Source organism: Delphinapterus leucas, chromosome X, assembly GCF_059928025.1.
Source record: "Delphinapterus leucas isolate spDelLeu-1000000601 "Yukka" chromosome X, BTC_Dleu_Yukka2, whole genome shotgun sequence".
NCBI lineage: Eukaryota > Metazoa > Chordata > Mammalia > Artiodactyla > Monodontidae > Delphinapterus > Delphinapterus leucas.
Genome location: NC_143150.1, coordinates 45808163 through 45833561, shown reverse-complemented (window position 1 = coordinate 45833561; position 25399 = coordinate 45808163). Strand labels below are relative to the sequence as shown.

General features: G+C 39.5%; 2 protein-coding genes across 4 annotated transcripts in view; one reads left to right on the top strand and one right to left on the bottom strand.

The window, feature by feature from the left end:
• Window positions 1-12559, top strand: part of CSTF2 (cleavage stimulation factor subunit 2) — a 25401-nt gene extending 12842 nt beyond the window's left edge. For 2 of the 3 annotated variants that reach the window (XM_022580779.3, XM_022580781.3), the window contains 6 exons: window positions 1320-1461; window positions 2250-2425; window positions 2588-2880; window positions 6324-6434; window positions 7503-7628; window positions 9760-12559. In XM_022580779.3, the coding sequence (XP_022436487.1) occupies window positions 1320-1461; window positions 2250-2425; window positions 2588-2880; window positions 6324-6434; window positions 7503-7625 (845 nt within the window). In that variant the 3' untranslated portion in view covers window positions 7626-7628; window positions 9760-12559. Of the gene's footprint in view, window positions 1-611; window positions 672-1319; window positions 1462-2249; window positions 2426-2587; window positions 2881-6323; window positions 6435-7502; window positions 7629-9759 lie in introns of all 3 variants that reach the window. The other variant, XM_022580780.3, reaches the window with a different exon arrangement.
• NOX1 (NADPH oxidase 1) overlaps window positions 7771-25399 on the bottom strand; it is a 24495-nt gene continuing 6866 nt past the window's right edge. Inside the window, 6 exon segments of the mRNA XM_089904287.1 lie at window positions 7771-13092; window positions 17785-17909; window positions 18105-18251; window positions 18676-18838; window positions 19054-19287; window positions 20012-20106. Of these exon segments, the coding sequence (XP_089760413.1) occupies window positions 12966-13092; window positions 17785-17909; window positions 18105-18251; window positions 18676-18838; window positions 19054-19287; window positions 20012-20106 (891 nt within the window). The 3' untranslated portion in view covers window positions 7771-12965.

Genomic DNA, 25399 nt, shown 5'->3' with positions numbered 1-25399 from the left:
TGTCATGATGTTTGTTTATCAAAAACTTACAGAGGCAGAGTACTTCTTGAGGAGTAATATTCTCTTTCTTTGTCTAAAGTTCATTCACTGCATTTCCCCATTTGATAGCAGAAATTTTTGTGCTTTAAATTATGACAAAAATAATACTGTGCCACTTCTGTTAATGGGCTTTTCCAGAATAAATCTTGCCTTCCAGATTCAGTGCAATTTCTTTCATTTTTTGCTTATGAAAATACATTTACCTTCTTTGCCTAACTGGAGTTTCAGAAGCATCCTTTTTATATTTTGTTTCTCTTTTTCATAGTATCATAAGATTTAAGGGGAATCCCAGTAGGAGAGGTGTAGATTGAAAGTGGCTGGTTATTCCTGCCCAAATAAAATCAGTGGCCCACAGGTTTTACCTTAGGAAGCAATCTCATCAAAGCAGAACAGTTTCAGATCCTAAAGAATCTCATATAGTTTAGGAAGATTTTGTAGCCCAGGGCAAGCTAATGAACTCTTGGCTCTTTAACTTATATGTGTAAATCTCCACTGTCTGTGTGCCTCTGCGTGTGTGTGCAAGCTATTTTAAGTGTCTGTTCTTTCTCCTTTTGAACTTACTGCTCACCTAGGAACCCTACAGCACTCGCCCGTGGGACCCACCGGGCCTGCATCAATTGAGCGAGTCCAAGGTACCCATTGTATCTGCGGGTTTCCTTTTGCTTGTGGTGTTCAGGGTGGGACGTTGAGAGGTAAAGGGCTGCTTGGCAGTCATCCTCACATTCGGAACCCAAAAGGGTAGTGTTTTGGGTTTTTTGTTTTTTCATTTTTTTCCTTTTGGGGCCACAAGCCTAAGATTGACCTCTTCACACAGGGCAGAGAACATGGATGATACGGACAACTGTCTGAGGCTGTACTCCCTCCCTACTGGTGTCAGGAGGCTTGGATGGAATAGCAGTCTGTAAGGAGACAGCATGTTCTTGCAGAGCCATGGCAGTGTTCACATATGCCAAGGCCCTACCTCTCTTTTGTGACTCTGGTCCTTGAACTAAGATTGATTATAAGCAAAACCAGGAGCCTAAGTTTCTTCAGGTTGCAGTGCTAGGCCTTGGCAGGTTGCTCCCCAGTTTGTTCTTTACATAATTCCATCCATACCTCTGACATGGAACAAATTCTGCCTATACCCTGCTTCTGTTCTTGAGCTGCAAGAGAAGTCTGTTTGTGGTGAGGTTTCACCCACTCTAAGGGGTCTGAACTATGTTGTCAGTGGCATATAGAGTCATTTCTTCTTGCCTTACATGTCCTTCACAGCAGTACCTCCCCGTTTGTTTCCCTGTCAGTGCCGATGCAAGACCCCAGAGCAGCTATGCAGCGTGGGCCCTTGCCTGCCAACGTCCCAACTCCTCGAGGTCTGTTGGGAGACGCTCCAAATGACCCACGTGGAGGCACTTTACTTTCTGTAACTGGAGAGGTAGAGCCTAGGTAAGCACTGACACAGAAGGAAAAGATTGAAGGAATCAGAATTTCCCCTTGCTTTGAGAACAAAGTCTTTTCATACCAGTTGTGCCTGTTTGCTTACTTCAAAAGACAAATAAATATTCATGGCCACTGTCCAAGATGAAGCACTTCCTGGGCAGAACTATGTAGTTGAGTGTGTCATTTTGAACTAACCATTGCTACTCCATCCTCAGAAATTGGAAATTCTAGCACACATATCTAAACAGGAAAAAATTATATTGCTTATTGTTAGTAGTAATACTAATAATAGCAATAATAATAATAATTGGTATTAGTGGGGATTATGCCTCTCAATCTGCTCTGAGTACTTTACTGAGATCATCTCACTAAATCCACACAACAGCCCTGTGAGATTGATACTAATATCAGTCCCGTGTTACAGATGAAGAAACTAAGGCTTAGAGAAGTTAAGCAAATGTGCCCAAGATCACACAGCTAATAAATGATAGAGCCTAGATTTGAACCCATACAGTAACCCATGTTCTTAAGCACCCTACTGCGTATTCATTATATATAATGGATATCCATTCATTCCTCCTTAATTTGAGTGCCCTGACCAAATACGAAATTCTAGAATACATGGATTTACATCTCGATAGCTTTTCTTTGACCTGTTTTGTGATATTCTCTTAGCATTTGTAGACTGATGTTTGCATCAGCTCTTTATCTAATTTTACTGATCTTCTGGTTGACACTTTTTCCTTATTGTTTTGTTCTGTTTTAAAATATAACATTTTTTTCTCCATCTCTAGAGGTTACCTGGGACCACCTCATCAGGGTCCGCCCATGCACCATGTCCCTGGCCATGACAGCCGTGGCCCACCCCCACATGAGATGCGAGGAGGGCCATTAGCTGAGCCCAGACCGCTAATGGCAGAGCCAAGAGGACCCATGCTAGATCAGAGGGGTCCACCATTGGATGGCAGAGGTGAGGGGAAACCACGTCACAGGGCTGACTGGTAGTTGTGGGCTCATGATGAACATGCTGTCTTAGGCTCCAATCTGGGATACAGAATGTTTATTTGATTGTTGGTTATTATTGCAGTAAAGGTGGGTAGCTACCCAATGGTTTTCTTGCAACTTTTTATAGGTGGAAGAGATCCCCGAGGCATAGATGCACGAGGGATGGAGGCACGAGCCATGGAGGCAAGAGGATTAGATGCTAGAGGATTGGAAGCCCGTGCGATGGAGGCCCGTGCAATGGAGGCTCGTGCAATGGAGGCCCGTGCAATGGAGGCCCGTGCAATGGAAGTCAGAGGAATGGAGGCCAGAAGCATGGATACAAGGGGCCCAGTCCCAGGCCCTAGAGGCCCTATACCTAGTGGAATCCAGGGTCCCAGTCCAATTAACATGGGGACAGTTGGCCCCCAGGGATCCAGACAGGTATATGTAACTGTCACTTCTATGTGAAATCTTGATCTATTCGGGAATTGATTATTGAGACTGATTATTACTGCTTTCTGATTTGGGTTGTTTTCTCAGCTTTTTGGGGAAGATTAGAATCTCCCTTCCTTTAGTTTCTCTGTTCCTTAGGGTGGTGGTTTTCTGACTACCAGGATTATAGTCCAAAAGTGTAACCTTGTCCCACAATTTCAAATTCCATTCAGAGCAGAATCCCTGATTTTAGGGGATAGAGAGCACGTCAGTAGAATCTAGGCATGGATAATTTGAAAAATCTCCCCCAAATGATTCTAATGTATAACCCTAAGAACCGCTGCATTAGAGCATATGAAGAGCTATTAGTGGTCATTTAGCTGATCTTAGGTTTGCAGAAATCTATTTTAATTTACTTTCATCACATAGCCTAAAGTGAACAGTGGAGTTGAAAGGCAATTTACTAATGCTTGTCTTAAAAGCTGTGCAACTAAATTCTTATCTCTTCTTTCTCTTTATTTGGCTTTCTCCAGCTATGTGTAATGGTGGTCTGTGATTGTCTATGTGTTCTTATCTCCATCCTTTTTACCCTCCAGTTGGTTGTGGGGAGGTAGTACATCTGTATCTTCCCTCTGAGTTTGCTTTGTTTTGTTTTGTTTTTCGGCTAACACCTTCGTTTCACTCTAGCCCTTCCACCTTCATTTTTCCTCAACGTGACTTCCTCATTCCTCTATGTACTTCTTTATCTCTTCTCTCTTCCATATGCTTCTGTGCCTTACTCCCCCTTGTGTGTGTGTGTATGCACAAGAGAGAGAACTGTATTGTCAGAGCTGGAATGGAACATGTCAGTCACCCAGTTCTCTCATTTTATAGGTTTGGAAACTGAGACCCAAGAATTCAGGTGGCTTATCCAAATTCACACAACTAAAAAGTGGCAGAGCAAGGAATAGAACCCACTATTTTTTCCACTATGCTACTCTGTCTTGTTATCTGCACGTTGTATATGTGTGTCTATCCCTCCTCTCTAATATGAAATATGAATATGTTGTTTTCTGGTATGTGTAGAAAAAAACTTTTCTATTGTTTTTCAAGTTTCACTTTAAAACAAATGTGTTCGTGGGCTTTGATTTTTATCATACCCTCTATGGTCAGTAGCCTCATAGTAAAAATGGGTTTTATGCTTTCAGTCAGTCATTCAACAAATATTTATTGAGCACCTACTATATACCAGGCAGAGCTATAGGTACTGGGGATATAGCAGTGTGAACAAAACGAAGTCCTGCCCCCATGGAGCTTATATTCTAGTGGGGAGATAAATAACAAATAACTACATGATGTCCTTATATAGTTCTGTCAATAATTCTTTGGAGAAAGATGTCGAAAATAATGGTTGGAAGACCATTTATCAATAATTTCTTGCTCCTTTATCTGCTAGTACTTGAACTTATTACTCTATTATTACGTTTATTATAATTTTCATTAGTAGATTCTATAAAGCCAATTAGATCTGAGGTAGAGAAAATAAAAACTTTATCTTCAAACTTTAAAAAAATTGTTTACTATGTTTACTTATAAATAAATATATAAAATACATTCACTCATGTACAAAAGATATACAGTAAGAACCTCACTTCCTCCTCGTACCTGTCTCCCTTGTGACCCCCATCTCCTATAGATAATCACTTTTTTTATAATGTATCTTTCTAGCAAATAAGAATATATATTCTTATTTTTGCAAATATGAATATATATGTATTCTTACTTTTTCCTCCTTTCACTGTTCTGCACCTTGTTTTTTAACCTAACAATATGTCCCTCACTCATAATTTTAAATCAAATTTTAAAATTAACTTCAGTCCACCTAGTTGGAAACTTGTTGGTAAAAGGCTTATTATTACTAGGGTGATTATATAACTTACTGTCCACAAACAGGGACACATTTGAGAGTGCTGTTAGTAATTACTGTGGGGCAGAAGCTTAAACTGGGACTGTCTTAGCAAACCTGGATATGTGGTCAGCTGTATAATTACTTGAGAGCCTAGAACAGGCTCTTCTGGAAACTTTAAATGGCCATTATTAAATGGTTAGATCACATTACAGTACCTCAAATTAGTATTGACTGAAGCTTCAAAAAGGTTACTCTCATAGATTTTTCAGATCTGTAACAGCTCATTAAGGTTCAGACTGGTCTCCGGATTCAGTATTGGTAAAGAACAGAAAGTGATCATTTCTGGCAATCTGTACAAAGCTGTACTAATGCTTCATGTCTCTGGTGTCTTTGGGAAATTAGTTAATGCATCCAAATGAATGTTCCACATAATAGAATTATTCAACCAAGTTTTTAAACTGTTTTAATGAAAAATCATTTATGAAGTATACTATGCTTCCTTCTCTTCTTAAACAGGATACAAAAAATTATTTTGATCATTTTTGATTACTCAAGGTCATCATTAAACGTACCCATTATTGTATAGGCTATAATAGAAAACATAGCATCTCCTGTTTTGGTTTCTGGTATCCTTCACTGTCAGGTTGTCACCTGGCTCTTCACATTGCTGTCATGATATCTGCTCCTAATGGTTCATCCACATTTCTTTCATGCTTTGCTGCTTCTCATCTGCTGAGGAAGCAGGTAACATGTTTGTTAACAATTTGTATTTAATAAGAGTACCACCTAAGCTCTGGGTAAATGCCTGAGTGTGAACATAAATCCAGTATAGGGACCTTTTAACAGTTATTCTAGGTGCTCTGAGGCCTTTTCCTTGGGTTCTGGTTGTCTTCCAAAACATTGAACCCATCGAAGATCTTAAGTACCGGTAAGCATGATATAACTGCACTTTGTTAAACTCAGGTCAGTCGTGTTTCTTGGTCTGTATTTAACAGAAAGCAACTGCTGCATATTCTCTGAGGAAAGTTATAAAAAGCAAATGTTGGGCTAATAGTAGTCCTTTCCCTGGAGGCCTTCCCATCTCCTTTCTGCCTCTGCCATTATGATCATCTCTGCCTTGTGGGATAGGGCCTGTGTCTGATTGAACTAGAGGTAGGTGGTATCCCTGTGAATGTAGCTTCCCCAGTGGACCAGCATACATTATTCTAGAATCTGTCAGCTTTCGTTTCTGTTTCCACTGAGTGCTAGTTTCTAGAATGCCCTCAGTTTCCCCTGTGCTTATGTGGCTGAATTTTGCTTGATTTGACGGTATCCACTTGTGCTGTGTGATACTTGTTGATGATGCTGGAGCTGTTGTAAGAAATCTGTCAACTTGCTAGTTGATCTCTGGCTAAACCCTGCCTTCTGCTGATGCTAACAGTAGGAAATGATATTCAGTCATTAATTTGCTTTTTTAACTCATATCCACAATCAGATATTTTTTCACATTGCTGTTATTACTGGCTTCTGGTTACCTAAATGAGAAGTACCGAAAATCTCTCTTCATCTCTCTCTGTGCACATAGGTCCCAGTCATGCAGGCAGCGGGCATGCAAGGAGCGAGCATTCAGGGTGGAGGCCAGCCTGGTGGCTTTAGTCCTGGCCAGAACCAAGTCACTCCACAGGACCATGAGAAGGTAAGTAATGCTGTCCAGCTGCCTCCATATGCACGAGTCTTTTGGAGTCCTCTTTTCACAGTCACCATGTGGAGGTCCTGGGTCTTCAGGAAGTGATGTTTTTACTCTTAGAACGCTTTATGATCTTGTCACCTGAAAATCTGTGGGCTTGGTCCTAAAATTCTTAAATGGATGTATGTGAATGGCAGCTTATCTTACATTTCAACTCATCTACCAGTAGATTTTTTGTGTGCAGGCCTGATTGACCTGGAAATCCAAATCCCTTTCTTCCTCCCTTTTTTACCTTATCCCTAAAAACAATAGCAGATTCCCCATGAGCATATCTTTCTGTTTCTATATTTGACCATTGTAGGGAGTTCATATCTGATGGAAAGGCTAAAACTTGTGAAAAGGAGAAACTTTTTTTTAAAATTTATTTTATTTTTGGCTGCATTGGGACTTCGTTGCCGTGTGCGAGCTTTCTCTAGTTGCGCGAGCAAGGGCTACTCTTTGTTGTGGTGCGCAGGCTTCTCATAGCAGTGGCTTCTCTTGTTGCGGAGCATGGGCTCTAGGCGCGTGGGCTTCAGTAGTTGTGGCACGCAGGCTCAGTAGTTGTGGCTCACGGGCTCTAGAGCACAGGCTCAGTAGTTGTGGCACATGGGCTTAGTTGCTCTGCAGTATGTGGGATCTTCCTGGACCAGGGCTCGAACCCATGGTCCCTGCATTGGCAGGCGGATTCTTAACCACTGCACCACCAGGGAAGTCCCAGGAGAAACTTTTAAAGCAGGATTAAAAATTGTAGACTTCCCAGGGCTCACAGGTGTCACCTTAGTCTGTAAGAATTTGGGGTTCATGAAGGTGTCTGTTTTGAGTCTTCTGATCTTAGGCATTGTACTTGTGTTTTTCATTGTGCCTTTTCTCACCAGCTGGTTTTGGTTTTTTCTCTGGTTTTGTTTGATTTTTTTTTTTTGGCCTGCTGTTTTTTGTGTGTGAACTATCCTTTCTCTGTCCTTCCTTTTTGGACAGAAGCTGGTGGTGTTTTTTTAGCTGCCATCATTAAAACTCACTACCTTTTTTTCCTCTGCACAGGCTGCTTTGATCATGCAGGTTCTTCAACTAACTGCAGACCAGATCGCCATGCTGCCTCCTGAGCAGAGGCAGAGTATCCTGATCTTAAAGGAACAAATACAGAAATCTACTGGAGCGCCTTAAAAGGTGAGCAGACTTACCCTGCCTGAGTCAGACAAGCTCCTCATGCATTTGGGATATATACTTTCAAGCTTAACCAACAAGACCCTCCAAGACCTGCACGCCTCTTGGCTAGACCCTTCACCCTTCAGTAGCTCAGTCCCTATCATGACAGGGGAAGGCTGTAGGCATTTGTTCAGTTATTGAATGGATTGTAATCTAATTTAACCTTTCTTTCCTAATGACAAAAGTGACATATGATCAATTTAACCAAATTAATCAAATATAGAAATGTAGAAAGTTCAGGGTAAAATCTCTGCCCTCTCAATCTCATTCCCTAGATATAATATAATTTGATATGGTTTGATCATATATTCCTCCAGAATCGGTTGTTATTTTATTCCAAAATAAAATAACATAAATAAAATAAAATATTTCCCCATCAAAATGAAGAAAATACAAACCATTTCAATAAAACGTATAAGCATTCAGTTTCCAGTATTTATTTTACATTGAATACTTTGAGGTTAAACTATTACAGCACATAATTTAAGGTAGTGAATGTCCACCATCGCCATCAGTCCCTGTACATTTTAGAGGTTGCTGTACACTGCTGCCCTTATTTTTCTTGCTCATCAGTCAGGTAAAAAGGAACATAGTCATGTGACCTAACTTGATTACATGTATTGGCGTTTCATTTTTAAAAACTTTTCCCCAACATCTTGTATTTCATAAACAATTCTGCTTTCTAAGAACAGTTTAAAATGTACATTGTCCCAATATCAGTTGGAATATCACATTTTGAATTTCTGCTTTTTATTCCATCTTTATTATAATTCCCATCCATGTATTATCATATGACAGTGAACTCATTTACACTAACTAGCAGTCTTTACTAAATATATTGTATTTTAATCCATATCTGTAATGTTAAAACATCCAAACTGGAAATGTGCATTATATCTATATCTACACTTTAAATGACTGAACTTTAATGGGAAGCTGTCATAGATGGATGGAGTAGACTTTCAGTATGACCAGCACTTTTAGTCCAGATACCCAAGGCATTCTATTTTCTTCAGTAAAAGTATAGACTATTATAGATCTATAAAAGTACAGACCTGTTATATTCAGAGGAATAGATATATTAAAAAAATTATTCCTCTCTTCTACTTTTTCTAATTTATTTATGCCAGAGAAGGCATTCCCTACAATGTGAGGAAATTATGTTTTGGGATAGTAGAGGTAAAAATGTTTCTGAAAGTACTTTCATTGTGTATTCTTGCTTGTAAGATATCTCATTTTAAAGCCTTGCACATAAACCACAGGGCAAGGTTTTTTGTTTTAACTTTTATTTTGAAATAATTAAAAATTCACAAGAAGTTGGGAAAGTACTACAAAGAGCCTCGTGTACCCTTCCCCTAGCTTCCTGCAATGATAACATCCTGGGAAGCTGTTGTACACATACCTTTTTGGTTTATAGTGCAAAAGGAAGAAATTGACTTTGGTACCTTACCGTTAACTAGACTACAGACCTTATTCACCTTTTACCATTTTTACTAAACCTGCATTAATGTGTGTGTGTGTGTACGCACACGTAGTTCTGTGTATGTAGTTCTATGCAGGGAAGGTTTTAATGTGTATTTGCTGGTATTTGTGCATACTGTAGCCGAGATGTTGTCTCTTCCTCCGTCCTATACCTTGCTCATTGTGATCCAGCTCTGCTGTCACTGACAGGCTTATGTACCACTACCATCAGGTCAGTGGTTCTCAACCAGAGGCAGTTTTGCCCCCTACACGACATTTGGAAATGTCTGGAGACGTTTTTGGTTATCACAGCTTTAGGGGGTATGGTGTGCTACTGGCCTTCAGTGGGTGGAGACCCCAGATACTGCTAAACATCCTGTAATGCACAGGACATCCCCCAATAACAAGGAGTTCTCTGGCCCTAAACGTCAGTAGTGTTGAGGTTGAGAAACTCCGCTGTAAGGGATGATTACTTTGGGGAAGCAAGAGGCAGATACCTTAGGGATCTTTCCCTGGTGATTTGCTCATATGTGTAGCCTCCCTCCCCCACCTTTAAATTTTTTTTCCTGATGTTTGGGGAAGAGAACTTTGTCTCCACTTCTGATGGCTTTCTCCCAACTTTTCCTTACAGGTTTTCAAAACTACCTGGCAACAGATCTGGAAATTAATTCCATAACTTTGTTGAAATGTTGCAAAAAGAAGAATTCTGCATCCTAACCCTTGAATGACTCGAACTGGTGCCAGGTGGAGGACTCCCATCACCTTCTCTCAGAACAAAAATCAGTTCATTCTGTTGTCTTAGTTTGTATGTTTTCTGTGACTTGAAATAAACTTTGAACACAATTTTAGTATACTGCAAATTGATATACATGACCTTTTTGCTTTTAAAAGGCTGAACACCAAGGGTGAAACCTTACATGTGTTTTCTACCCTTACTGCAGTATTGTACTTTAATATTATGTTGCCATAGCTCTGTTTTTCCTTTTAAGTTAACCATTTATTCTTCTTGATGATATTTGAGAATTTCTCAGAAACAGTGTTTTCTGGAACTTAGTTTCTGCTTAGTTTGCTTCCAACAGGAATAATATTTGCCCTTTGAGAGCTTGCTAGAACTTCTGAGTCTACTGGGAGACAATAGCATGTGCTTAGAGCTGTAAAATGGTCAGAAGGCCAACAATGCAAAGAGCCTACCTAGGAGAGCAGTGTATTTAGTTTAGAAAAATCCAAATATCAAAATGTATTTTTTGGTCAGTACCAAGTCTATTCACATGCATAGTTCAGAGTTACGACAAAGATGATGTATGATCACTGGTTTGAGTGTGTCGTCAACAACACAAGAGACTGTTGACATTTTCTTGTCTGTTTTAAAACTCTTAAGTCTGGGTAGTCAACCTTAAAAGTTAAGAAAGCCACTAATTTTTCACATGTTCAAGGTGAAATAAACACTGAACAGAAATCAAACAAACAAAATACATTTCATCCTGCCTTCTAAATAATTACTAACCTACAGCCCTACCCAGTGACCAAATTTATTCTGGGAAACTAAAACATAGAAACTCTAAAACTTTTACATTTTTCTCATTTATTTTAAGAGGACCAAATGTAGAGCATAAGCTGTCAGATTGCCCATTAGGCCTGCCCCTGCCTGCTTCCTTTCAAATAGGTGTGAACATAATCAGTGCCACTGGCTCTAACCTATTGCTCTTCCAGCCTAGTATTCTCTCTCATAGTGGCATTAAGGAGAAACATGATTTCTCTCCATCAGGCCAACCTCAAGAGGTTAAGAGGTGCCTTAATAATTAGTAAAGTTCCACTGGAACTACTCCTGAGCCTATTTATGTTCACAGAGTCCTAGCCTCTGGGTTAGGATTATGGTCAAGTGAATTAAAAGCCTGCCATAGGCTTAGAGAATGTAATAGCATATTGCTTACCTGTGAAGCAAAAGAATGCAAAGATAATCAACTTTATGAGAGACATTAAAATTGAGGGATTTTCTACTCTGATATGTAAACATTTACTGCAACAAAAATTTGCTGAATAAGATACTTGATATTACAACCTAGGAAGAAAAACTTGCTCAAAACTGCTGAGGAGCTTTCTAGGTATCTTGCTCATCCCCAGTTCAGGCTTAGATGTTGATTATGTGTAGGATTTATTATCATTACCTTTTCTGCCTACTTCCATGAACATTCTAGGCCTTGATATGTTGATTTTAGCAGCAGTCATATCTTGAAGTGTCAATATATTTAGACATTAAGACCAAGAGTACAGCCTTTCTCCTTAGGAACTCATTATAAGTTTCAAGAACACTAAGATTCCAAATCAAACTCACTGAAGATCAAATTATAATTTGGTCAACAGTTGTCTAGTAGGAACCATATCATCAAGGTTCCATTGTGCATGTTCCTAAAGCCTTATTAAATTTAAATTAGCTGAAATCCGGGAAATTGGTAACAGCAGGGGTATCCCAATCTATTCCCATGGAAACATCCATTAGTATTTTTTCCTGATGTCCAGTTAATAAATGAAACACAATTAGCTACCATGAGTTCATGACCTACCTTTATTTTGTTCAAACTAGTGACTGAAAAGATTGGTTTTACTAATCTTTCAAGTCATGTAGGTTTCTGGATAATTAGAAACAATCATTTATTCATTTTTGCTCACTTAATGGTAGATAAATAGGTGCTATAATGTTGATTCAGTAAAAACATTCTTGTAAATCCAGTGACTTGAATTGTCTTTGGGCACAAAGAAATGTGGATTATTTTTCCTCTTTTAAGGGCCCCGATCTTTCCTTCTTCTGTTTCACAGTGACTACTGACATCCCAGAGCCAGGTGAATGGAAGAAATAAAAAGCATTTCAATAGGAGAAAGAAAAGGCATTTTGCTGATGTCATTAGGTGAATGATTCCTTAATGAATAGTTACGTATGAGCCAAAAAATGTGTTGTCAAAATTTTAAATTATCTTTTTTTTAAGACTAGACATTAATAAAACCCCTTGATAAAAATGGCAATAAAGAATCCTTGTTGACTAAATAATCATCCTAAGATGGAGTTCAAGTTTTCACAATTATTTCCAACAGAACAATGCAAGCTAATGACAACATAACTGACTTTCAATTATAATACAATTTCAATTATGATTAGCATACTTCCAAGATTTTCTTTCCCAAATGGAGAGCCTAGGTAAAGTAACAAAAGATTTATTCATTAAGCAAAGAAGAAAATCCTTCATTTTTTGACAAGCAAAAATAAGTAAAGCATAAATTGCTGTTCACACTGGATAAGACCATGTTTAACAGTAAGAATGTACATAGTGTTATATAGGTATTGGGTTCTTGGTAATTCTATGTTCGTTGTTTTACTATTTATGCTTATTATTATGTTTTGTCATTAATTCTTTAATAAATTTTTATTTAAAAAATCACCCTACTTAGAAATCTTCTTTGTGGGTGGGAGGGAGAGGAGAATGTGACCCAGAGTCCAGGAGACAGTAACACTTGGAATCAACAAAATCACCTGGAGTTAAATTGTGTAACTGTCAACCACGTCTCCTATCAAGCCTTGCTTCAATCATGGCATTCCAGAAGGATTTACAGTTGTTTTCCCGAGAAAGGATCCATGGGCTTTGCAATTATTGTGACTTCTGAAGTTCTTAGGTCCATGAAGCTCAGTGATGACGAAGTTGAGTCCAATCAAAAAAGAATACCAGAGAGTCAAGGCTTGAAAGAAACATGTTATTGTCCTTAAGTGGTTGCCCAAACCTGACCAGGCCAAGTAAATTGTTGAAGATACAGAGGCTAAATGCAGATTACCATCCTTATTCTTATAATTCAGAAATTTTCATTGTTGAAGTAGAATTGAACCTTCCTAGGATCCAGGCTGGAGTACTGATGACAGCATTTGCACAGGCTCTTTGCCAAAGTCTGAGGACCACATAGGAAGACTCCCACCGCCGACCTGCAAGAATAGAATGGTAGCCAGAGTTAGAATGCAGCAAAGGCTGCTGACAATGTTTGAGGGAATAGTTTCTGCCTCTGCTAGGCCTCTACTACTCCCAACAACCTTACATAAAAATTCAGTTATTGACTTTTTCATGTTCTTCATGTTCGTCTTCTCACCTTTTCCACTTGCAAGCCCCAAATATGCTCCCAACTCTTAACCCTCTCAGCACTCAGCCTTGCCTACTCTATTGAGCACAGACACTCAGGAGATGGAGTGCAGTGCACTAATGAAGTACTAGACTCTGAAGCCAGGCTGTCTAGGTTCCAATCCCTGTTCTGACATTTGTCCCAGCTGTGTGACTTTAGGCAAGTTTCTTAACCTCTCTGTGTTTCAATATTCCCCCCTGTAAAATGGGATAGTATCCACCTCACAGGGTTGTTTGAAGGTTTAAACAAAAATAACATATGTAAAGCAATTAGAAAAATGCCTGGCATATAGCAAGTGCATATGTTAGCTGCCATTAAATCCATCCAGTGTTTTCTCACACTGAAGAGGTGTTGGTTCTTATTGCCAAGGATAATCTTTCTAACTAGGCTCTGGGTCTCACCCTGTCCTTCCTTCCCTCATACCTTCCTCTCCTCTCTTTTTTACTTGAGACATAATTCACATGACTTAACATTCACCCTTTTAGAGTGTGCAGGTAGTGCTTTTTAGTATAACCGCAAAGTTGTGCAACCATCACCACTATCTAATCCGAGAACATTTCCATCTTCCCAAAAAGAAAGCCCATACACATTAGCAGTCACTCCCCATTTCCTCCCAACCGCCCCCACTCCCTGCCCTAGACAATCAAGTATACTTTCTGTCTCTAGATTTGCCTATTCTGAACATTTCATATAAATGGAATCATACAATATGTGGCCTTTTGTGTCTGGTTTCTTGCACTTAGCATACTGTTTTCAAGGTTCCTTCATGTTGTAGCATGTAATATACTTCATTCCTTTTTACAGCTGAATAATATTCCTTTGTGTGAATATACCACATTTTGTTTATCCATTCATCTGTTGGTGGACACTTGGGTTGTTACCACTTTTTGGCTATTTTACATACATTCACATACAAGTTTTTGTGTGGACATATGTTTTCATTTCTCTTGGGTATGTACTTAGGAGTGAAATTGCTGGGTCATGTGGTGATTCTATGTTTAACATTTTGAGGAAATGCCAGAGTTTTCCTAAAGTGCTGCACTGTTTCACATTCCCATAAGCAACGTGGGAGGAACCTGCCTACAGTTTCCCCATTTCCTCGCCAACTCTTGTTATTGCCCTTTTATTATGGCCATCCTAGCCCTGTCTCCCCTTTTGTATGTTTATTTTATTCCTATCTACTGTCTCCTGATCTGTCTATAGATATGCTTAGATCATCCTTAAACTAAATAAGTATTTCCTGGACCCTGCCACTCCTCCAACCCTGTTGACAATACTCCTCTAATATTTCCTCCCTTGGCTTCTGTGATACTGCTTCTACACATTCTCCTACTTCTTCCCTGGCTCATCTTTCTCCCTTCCCACACAATGTATGCATTCCTTAATACAACTTCAACTATCATCAACCCGACACAATAATTAACATAATCTCTTTTGTTTATATGCTGTTTTACAGTTTACAGAACATTTTTAATATATTGTCTTGCTTATTATTCACGACAATCCTGCAAGTGAGTAGAGCAGGCGCTTACTAATATAAACCCCCATTTTACATATGAGGAATCTGAAGATCAGAGGGCTTTGTAGCTCAAGGTCCCAGAACTAGAAAGTGTCAGAACTAGCAGTAGGACCCAGGATCATCTGAATCTGAGTCACTAAGTGTTCTCTCCACTGCCTTCCTGAAGCCTTTCCTGATCACCCCATGTGGGCATAGACTTTTCCTCCGTGTCCATGTACCTGCTTCATGGAGTGCATCATTCTGCTTGAGTCGATTATATGCATCTCTTGTTAAAATGTGTGCTCCTTGAAGGCAAGAACCATATCCTATTTTTCTTTCAACCTCCAAATCTTTTAGAATAGTGTGTGCTGTACCCTATAGAAGGTAACCAATAATGTTTGTGGAATTGAACTGATCTTCACCTGCCAACTTGTTCCAAGGATTTATCTAATACGATCAGCTTAATCTTCCCATTGGAATGGCTGATTTTATGGCTGATTTTCATGCTCTAGCATGTCTCAGGACCCCTCAGAAAACTGAGGTCAGGTCATCAGTTAACTAGTTAATACACTCCAAACCCTTGTTACTTTAAGTAGAGGTCATTAAGGCCCAAAACAATGCATTTTTTAAAATTTAATTGTAGTTGACTTTTACAATATTGTGTTAGTTTCAGGTGTACAGCTTCAGATTCTTTTCCATTATAGGTTATTACTTCCCTGTGGTATATGGTACAATCCTTGTTATCTGTTTTATATACAGTGGTGTGTGTCTGTTAATTCAATACTCCCAATTTATCCCTCCCCCTCCCCTTTCCCCTTTGGTAACCATAAGTTTGTTTTCTATGTCTGTGACTCCGTTTCTGTTTTGTAAATAAGTTCATTTGTACCATTTTTTTAGATTCCACATATAAGTGATATTATATAATAGTTGTCTTTGTCTGACTTACTTCACTTGGTATGATAATCTCTAGGTCCATCCATGTTGCTGCAAATGGCATTATCTGAGTAATATTCCTTTTTTTTTGAAAGAAATTTATTATTTTTTACTTATTTTATTATTTATTTTTTGGCTGTGTCAGGTCTTGGTTGCGGCATGCAGGATCTTCGTTGCGGCTTGCGGGATCCTCCACTGCGGCGCGTGGGGGCTCCTCATTGCCGTACTCAGGCTTGTCTCTAGTTGTGGCCCGTGTGCTCAGTAGTTGCAGCACACGGGCTTAGTTGCCCCACGGCATGTGGGATCCCAGTTTCCCAACCAGGGATTGAACCCACGTCCCCTGCATTGGAAGGTGGATTCTTAACCACTGGACCACCAGGGAAGTCCCTGAGTAGTATTCCATTGTGTGTGTGTGTGTGTGTGTGTGTGTGTGTATCACATCCTCTTTATCTATTCATCTGTCAATGGACATTTAGGTTGCTTCCATGTAAATAATGCTGCTATGAACATTGGGGTGCATGTATCTTTTCGAATTAGAGTTTCCTCTGGATATGTGCCCAGGAGTGGGATTGCTGGATCATATGGTAACTCTATTTTTAGGGTTTGTTTTTTTTTTTTGTGGTACGCAGGCCTCTCACTGTTGTGGCCTCTCCCGTTGCGGAGCACAGGCTCCGGAAGCGCAGGCTCAGCGGCCATGGCTCAGGGGCCCAGCCACTCCGCGGCATGTGGGATCTTCCCGGACCGGGGCACGAACCCGTGTCCCCTGCATCAGCAGGCGGACTCTCAACCACTGCGCCACCAGGGAAGCCCTATTTTTAGTTTTTTAAAGAAACCTCCATACTGTTTTCCATAGTGGCTGCACCAATTTACATTCCCACCAACACTGTAGGAGGGTTCCCTTTACTCCACACCCTCTCCAGCATGTACTACTTGTAGACTTTTTGATGATGGCCATTCTGACTGGTGTGAGGTGAAACTTCACATTGTAGTTTTGATATGCATTTCTCTAACAATTAGCGATGTTGAGCATCTTTTCATGTGCCTGGTGGCCACCTGTATGTCTTCTCTGGAGAAATGTCTGTTTAGGTCTTCTGCCCATTTTTTGATAGGGTTGTGTTTTTCTTTTTTGATATTGAGTGGTATGAGCTGTCTGTATATTTTGAAAAGTAAGCCCTTGTCAGCTGCATTGCTTGAAAATATTTTCTCCCAGTCTGTAGGTTGTCTTTTCATTTTGTTTATGGTTTCCTTTACTGTGCAAAAGCTTTTAAGTTTGATTAGGTCCCATTTGTTTATTTTTGCTTTTATTTCTTTTGCCTTGGGAGACTGATCTAAGAAAATATTACTACAGTTTATGTCTGAGAATGTTTTGCCTAGGTTCCCTTCTAGTTTTATGGTGTCATGTCTTATATTTAAGTCTTTAAGCCATTTTGAGTTTATTTTTGTGTATAGTGTAAGGGAGTGTTCTAATTTTATTGATTTACATGAGGCTGTCCAGCTTTCCCAACACCACTTGCTGAAAAGACTGTCTTATCTCCACTGTATATTCTTGCCTACTTTATTGAAGATTAATTGGCTGTAAGTGTGTGGGTTTATTTCTGGGCTCTCTATTCTGTTCCACTGATCTATATATCTGCTTTTGTCCCAGTACCAAGCTGTTTTGATTACCGCAGCTTTGTAGTATTATCTAAAGTCTGGGAGGGCTATGCCTCCAGCTTTGTTCTTTTTCCTCAGAATTGCTTTGGCCCAAAACAGTGCATTTGAATTGTTCCCGTTCTCTATTTTGTTTGGTAAGACAACCAGAACTGAGTCTCTTTGCCTCACTGTTTGAATGCATGTGGGGACAACAAATGTCTTCTCGTCAATTACAAGATCAAGACCCTTATTTCGCTGAAACGCCACAGGAAATTTCCTCACTTTTAAGCAAGAATCTAAGATTGGTGCAAATAGTTTTGGCCCCAGAGATCTTTCCCAAGAGTGTTCAACATGCTGTAATACTTGTCTTAAACCTAAATCTGCAAAATGAATCAGTTCTGCAAAATCAATTCTGTAACTAGAGGAGAATACACTTACTTGGGGTGGGTGGTAGCTATTGTAGAAAACTCATTGTCCCACATAGGTCTCCCAAAGGAGGTTTTCTGTTTCAGACCTGTCAGGATATCAGTGGCCTTGTCAAAGCTTAATGCTGCATGACCAGCCTGGAGTCAGAGAAATAGGAAGTTAGAAAAAGCAGGTCCTGATAGCTGCCTCTTCCTTCAGCCACTTTTAAACTTGGGTGTGAAGGTGAGAACAGGTAGGAAATCATAAGAAATGATTATTTCTAATCAGCATATATTATGTTTCGTCTGACATTCATCTTGCATCTTGGGAATTAGACTGTTGTTTGAACTCACAAAGTTGCCGTCCCATCTGGTGAGGAAGAGACGGTAGTTTAGGAAACCCACTTTGCCTAATTCCTCCATCTCCTGTTCCAGGGAAACCAATAGGTCACTGAACCAAGCAAACGCACCTGTCTCCCTGTAGATCCAGTAGAAATAGATCTGGAATCAGCAAAAGAGAATATAGCCTTATTAAGTGCCCTTTACAATGTGCACTATGGTGACATGATTATGTACGTATACACTATATTTGTTGATCCAGTCTAAGAGTGACCTGAAAAAATCACCTCTACAGTACAGCAGACCTCAGGTGGCATTAATGTCCAGAGTCCTAACAACTTCCCTTATGCAAAGAGAACTCCAACGTCAGCTTTAGTTCAAAGTGATTTTAAACTCCAATTGAAAATGAAGACCCAGTTCTTATGGTAAGTCTGTAGAAGCAGATGCCTTGGCAGGGAGAAGTGATCACTCACTCGCATAACTCCAGGGAGGGGTTACTCTCTTACCAGTTGTAAAGAGCTTAGCCCATGAAAGCAATGGACCTATCAGGCCCAGACCAGATGAAAAGTGGTATTCGGGCGCATACCGTTTGTGTTTTGAGGTTGTGATTTGCATTCCAGAATTTGTACCAGATGGATTTCAAGATGGAAGCAAAGGGGGTGACCCCAATTCCTGCTCCGACCAACACAGCCACTTCATACTGGAAGACATCCTCACTGACAGTGCCAAAGGGACCATCCACCTTGGTCCTGGCAGAAGGCAAAAAACAAAGGGGAAGTGAAGTCTCACCTCCACCCACAACCTCAAAAATCCTCCCAGAGGCAGAGCTGTTCCACAGCTGATTGCTACCTGTTTATTTTAATCATACTCCATTGTACCAGACTTAAGTTTCAATGCGGAATTGCTTTCTCTTTTCTGCTTGTCTGCTTTCTGGTCTGGGTCTCTGCTGCTCTTAAGGACCTACCTGGGAACTGGTGAATTCTGTTGTTCAAAAGCCCTTATGAGATTTTCTGTCCAGTCCCCCACTGCTCAGATATGAATGGAAAATAAGTCTTCTTCTGGAGCAGAGGTCAGGGTAAAGGGATGCCACTCCAGGTAAGAGATTGAGGGGCAACTAACAAAAATATACTGTCCCACTTCCATGCTGAAGCCATTTTTGTGCATCTGCAATTCCAAAACTTTGGATGGGTACATGACCCATCCTATGAATAAAGCACAGAGGCCAAAGGAGGCAAATTCAAATGGCGACAGGAGCAGGCAGATAAGGTAAATAAGTAAAGCTGGAGAGCTGGTGATGGCCGTAAATTGCGAACACAAGTCTTTTCTAAAGGGGGCAGCAGTTACCAAGTCCAGACAATGGTCATACTACGGAGCCAAGACTCAGCATTGTCAGGTTGCCTGATTCTTCAAGAGAAACCAGAAATGCCACTTTAAAAAACTGAAGGATGGTTGATTTACAATACTGTGTTAGTTTCAGGTGTACAGCATAGTGATTCAGTTATTATTTTCAGATTATATTCCATTATAGGTTATTGCAAGATATTGAATGTAATTCCCTGTGCTGTAACTGGGTAGGTTGGAAAAGCAACAAGAAATGCCACTTTTTCAATGTGAAAGCCTCCATCCAGATTTCTAAATGTTAGCAACCAATTTGACTTTCTAAACAATCAGGGCGTGTGCCAAACAAAATATGTCTGTGGGCCAGATATGGCGCAGAATGCCTATTTGCAGCTTCTGACATAGACCCAAGCTGATGATTTCTGCCAAACCTCTCTTTCCAGCTCTGTCCAGCTCTGGAGGAACTCAAATATATTGCCCTCAAATTCTTTTTTTTTCCTGTCAAGGTGACAATGTGGCAATTTATTTCTATAATCAGGAAGAACACAACTCTTAGCAGAGCAAGAAGAAAGTGCATATTCTTTACCTTGGTAATCACAACCTTCTGCTGGGAGCGATAAAATCAGAGGATCCTTTCAAAGATGTAAATAATGACTGGTATAAGGATCCACTTCCAAGACTGCACACAGAGACAATAAAAAGTGAGGTTACACATTAATCTCTTCTCTAGGATTTGTTTGTGTAGCAGTTCATTCCTTCATTCAATAAATATTTACTGAGTTCTCTGACGTGTATCATTACTAAGCTGCTAATTTCGCCAAAGTTTGAAGAAGGAAATGGAAAGGAGTAATCCACAACGGTTTTGTTTGCTAATCTGTTACTCATAAAGCAGATCATTTCCTGAAATTTTACAGGTCTCACCAGGAAGCAAGAGAAAAGCACAGAAATAAAATACACGGTAATTATATATATTCTTAAATAATATTTAAAGTTTAATTTTAAGAATCTAAGACCATCTTCCAGGACAACTTGTCCAATGTGAAAAACCAACAGAGAAGGTAGATGTGAAATAGCAGCAGATGACGAAAAACAAAACAAAACAAAAAGGGAAAGTGTGTGGCTGACACTACTGGTAACAGTAATACATACTTGGTATTTATCCATCACCTCTTTTTTCAGGTGCTCAAAACATCTAACATAGTAAAACATTTTTTATCTTGTCTACTTTTTTTAAAAAGCAGTCTCTCTATCCCTGAGATCTTCTCAAAGGCAGCAGTTTGCTTCTATATGCACAGGAGCTACTAAAAATGTATTTCCTAGCAGTGCTAAGTCATGTTCTTTTTTGCCCAACTGCTCAATCACAATACATTGGAACTGTGTGGAATGAGGTTTCTTATGCTGTTTCAGGCAAGATACTTTCTTGGGTATCTCTGGGGAGGAAAGGGGCAGAGACGGGGACAGTAAATCGGAGAGTGGGTATAATACAATTTGATGCTACTTCTTATTTGGAAAAAATCCCCAGCTGAATTCAGAAGACATGAAAAAAATATATTTAAGAAGTGGCTAGGACTTCCCTGGTGGTCCAGTGGTTTGGACTCCATGCTTCCAGTGCAGGGGGCACAGGTTTGATCCCTGGTCGGGGAAGTTCCACATGCTGTGGGGTGTGGCCAAAAGTAAATTTTAAAAGAAAAGTGGCTAATCACCAATGTGGGAAAAAAATGTTAGCTTTGAAAGTAATCAGAGAAAATGAATATTAAAACAAAATAGTATTTTAGCGTCTCAAATTGGAAAGCAGTTTCAAACAATAATTCCCACCATTAAGTGGGATGCAGGGAAATAGACACATTCACATGTGCACCTGGGGGAAGTACAAATAAGTAGCATCTTCCCAGAGAGCAATTTGGCAAAACATCTCAACAGCCTTGAAAGCATTCCTTCTCTTTGACACAGGAATTTTACTTCTAGGAAATGGAGCATAAAATAATAATTAAAGTGTGCACAAAGTATATGAGTATAGTCATGACCACTTATTTACTAAGAAAAAATGACAAAAATGGCATATCGGACTCCTCTGGTGGCACAGTGGCTAAGAATCCACCTACCAATGCAGGGGACACGGGTTCGAGCCCTGGTCTGGGACGATCCCACATGCCGTGGAACAATTAAGCCCGTGCGCCACAACTACTTAGCCTGCGCTCTAGAGCCCGCGAGCCACAACTACTGACCCCTTGTGCCACAACTACTGAAGCCCACGTGCCTAGAGCCCGTGCTCTGCAGCGAGAGAAGCCACAGCAGTGAGAAGACCGCGCACCGCAACGAAAAGTAGCTGCTGCTCGCCGCCACTAGAGAAAGCCCGCGTGCAGCAACAAAGACCCAATGCAGCCATGAATAAATAAATAAATTTATTTAAAAAGAAAAAAGTGGCATATCATACAGACCTTTTTTGGCTAATACCAAACTGTCTTTTCTTAATTTTTATTTATTTTTTTGTATTGAGATATAACATATAACATATTAGTTTCATGTGCACAACATAATGATTCAATATTTGTATATATTGCAAAATGATCACCACAATAATTCTAGTTAACCTTTCTCACCATGCATGGTTACAAAAAATTTTTTTTCTTGTGGTGAGAAATTTTAAGATCTACTTTCTTGGCACCTTTCAAATATGCAGTAGAGTATTATTAATTATAGTCACCATGCTGTACATTAGATCCTCAGGACATTTTATAACTGGCAGTTTGTACCTTTTCACTACCTTCACCCATTTCGCCTATACCCCAACCCCTGCTTCTGGTAACCGCCAATCTGTTCTCTGTATCTATGAGCTATTTTTTTTTTAGAGTCCATATATAAGTGAGATCATACAGTATTTGCCTTTTTCTGTCTGACTTATTTCATTTAGCATAATACCCTCAAGGTCATTAAAAATGATCATGTAGGAAAAAATGACAAAAATGGTATAACATATGGCATTTTTAAAACAAATTCTTCAGGGACTTCCATGGTGGTCCAGTGGTTAGGACTCCACACTCCCGATGCAGGGGGCATGGGTTCAATCACTGGTCAGGATTGAAGTTCTCTCACGCTGTGTGGTGCAGCAAAAAAAAAAAAGTTTCAGTAGAATACTTGATAATATAGGAAAAGATCCATGATATAGACTAAAGGAAAAAAGTTATTACTTCTAGGTGATAAAATTCTGTGAAATTTTAATTTTCTTCTAAATATTTTTCTGTGTTTTCCAAACTTTCTACAATAAGCATGTATTATTTTTATTTTTTATTTATTATTATTATTATTTATTTATTTATTTTCTGCGGTATGCGGGCCTCTCACTGCCGTGGCCTCTCCCGTTGCAGAGCACAGGATCTGGACGCACAGGCTCAGCAGCCATGGCTCACGGGCCCAGCCGCTCCACGGCACGTGGGATCCTCCCGGACCGGGGCACAAAACCGTGTCCCCTGCATCGGCAGGCGGACTCTCAACCACTGCGCCACCAGGGAAGCCCCAGCATGTATTATTTTTATAATTTTTAAATGGGGAGAATGTGGAGAGAGTATTTTTGTGTGTGTTTATGGAAGAAACAAACCAATACATTCAAACAGATGGCAAAACCGGTATTCTCTCCCTTGTGGTATTACATGACTATTCAAAGCAACCCCTGAGTTCTCAGTATACCTCCAAATAGGCCAACTATACCTTTATCTCAGGTAATAGATGGGAAAGGGATAGAAGCTGATGTGCAAGGTAAGACAGGGAATTAACTGCCTTAGCTAGTAAGGGACTCGTCAAGCGTTATAACTTCTTGTCTTTAAGGACCTCTTACTGGTCAAATAATATAAAAGGTGTCTGGTCATAGCCTACAAGTTCCACTGACTTTAGAAATGAAATGTGCTATTAACATATATCAGGTATGTCCTTTTAAAATTATTTTTAAAATAGGTAATACACGTACATGTCACAAAATTCAAAAGTACAAAAGGGTATACAATAAAAAGTAAATCTCCCTTCCACTGCTCCCCTCAGCTCCCCAAGGCAGTCAATATTATTATTTTGTGAATCCTTTTGGAGAATATGCATTTAAATGATAATATTACATTAAGTACAAATGGTAGCAGAGCATACATACTGCCCTGACTTTTTTTCATTTAACATCTTAGAGACTGGTCCATATTCATATCTAGAAAGCTACCTTTTTATTTTCAATGGTTACAGAGTATGCCATTGTAGGAAAGTCCCGTAATTTAACTAGTCCCCTATTGATGAGCACTTATTTCCAATCTTTTGTTCTACCAAGCAATGTTACAATGAATAACCTAATACATGTAATTTAACACATTTGCAAGCATATTTTAGATGCTCATCAGCAATGCTTGAGAGCATTACCAACACAGCACATGAGCAAACTCTTTGATCTTTGCTAATCTGTTAGGTTTACTACTGTGATCACTCTGTTCATATCTTCTACATCTTTTTTTTTAATCAGGTTGCTAGGCTTTTTCTTATTGATTTCTATATTTGTATATTAGGAAATTAATTCATGGTCTGTGAACTGTAAATACTTTTCCTACTCAGTAATTTGTTACCTGTCTTTATTTATGATGGATTTTTTTGCCATAAAAAAAATATATATGGATGGATGGATGGAGAGAGACAGGGAGAGAATAAATAAATTTGAATAAAAATATGTATTTTCCTTCCTTTTCTGGCTTCGAGCTTTTTAAAAACATTATTTAGAATATTTTTACTAAAACTCCAGTATTAGAAAAAAAAATCCCATGTGGTCTTAGGGTGCTTTTATGATTTCTTTCATTTTTTTCAACATTTAAATCCTTGATCCATGCATCCTTGACCATATTTTACTGTAAAGTGTGGAATAAAGAGACAGCTTTTTTTCCTAGATGTCTATCCTATTATTGTAAAGAAAAGTATTGAATAATGTATCTTTTTTCCCAACTGATTTGAAATGTCAACTTTAGGGGATTTTCTTTCTTTCTTTCTTTTTTTAAAAATTAATTTTTGGCTGTGTTGGGTCTTCATTGCTGTGCGTGGGCTTTCTCTAGTTGCAGCAAGTTGGGGCTACTCTTAGTTGTGGTGCGCGGGCTTTTCATTGTGGTGGCTTCTCTTGTTGCAGAACACAGGCTCTAGGCACGTGGGCATCAGTAGTTGTGGCACGTGGGCTCAGTAGTTGTGGTGCATGGGCTTAATTGCTCTGCGGCACGTGGGATCTTCCCGGACCAAGGCTTGAACCCATGTCCCCTGCATTGGCAGGCGGATTCTTAACCATTGCACCACCAAGGAAGTCACAGGGGATTTTCAAAAAACATTTTTCTCTTTCTACATGAGGACAGAGCTATTGCTCTTAATTCTGCATATGATTTAAAGGCTTTAATCATCCTCAGAGCACTTTAAGACACCACAAGTCAACCTTTCCCTTCCATTTCTTCCTCAATCTAACATATTTTATGAACAAGTAAAGGTAAAGCATAATATCCATGGTACTTACTTTGAGGCACACCTTAAGTTCCCTGGAATCCAGTTTATTGATCATCCACTATCTAACAATAATTTCCAGGCATGTTCTTACAATACCAAAGAAAGTCAACTTCAAGAATGGTTTAAAAAATAAATTGAGGGGGCTTCCCGTGTGGCCTCTGTCAATGACATATGGCAAAATAGGGCTCCCCAAGCCTCAGGTTCCCCATCCAGGAGTTGAGGAGCAGACCTTCCTTCAGAGGCTTCTTGTTGGTATTTTATGAAATCACAAGGCAGCGGGCTGTGGCCAAGATGGTGGAGTAGTGAAACCCTGAGCTTGCCTCCTCCCACATGCAAACAAACATTACAAATATTTACAGAGCAACTATCTATGAGAATGACCTAAAGACCAGCAGAAAAGATTTTCCACAGCTAAAAATATAAAGAAATAACCAAAACGAGATGGCTAGGAGGGGTGGAGTTGTGTTATA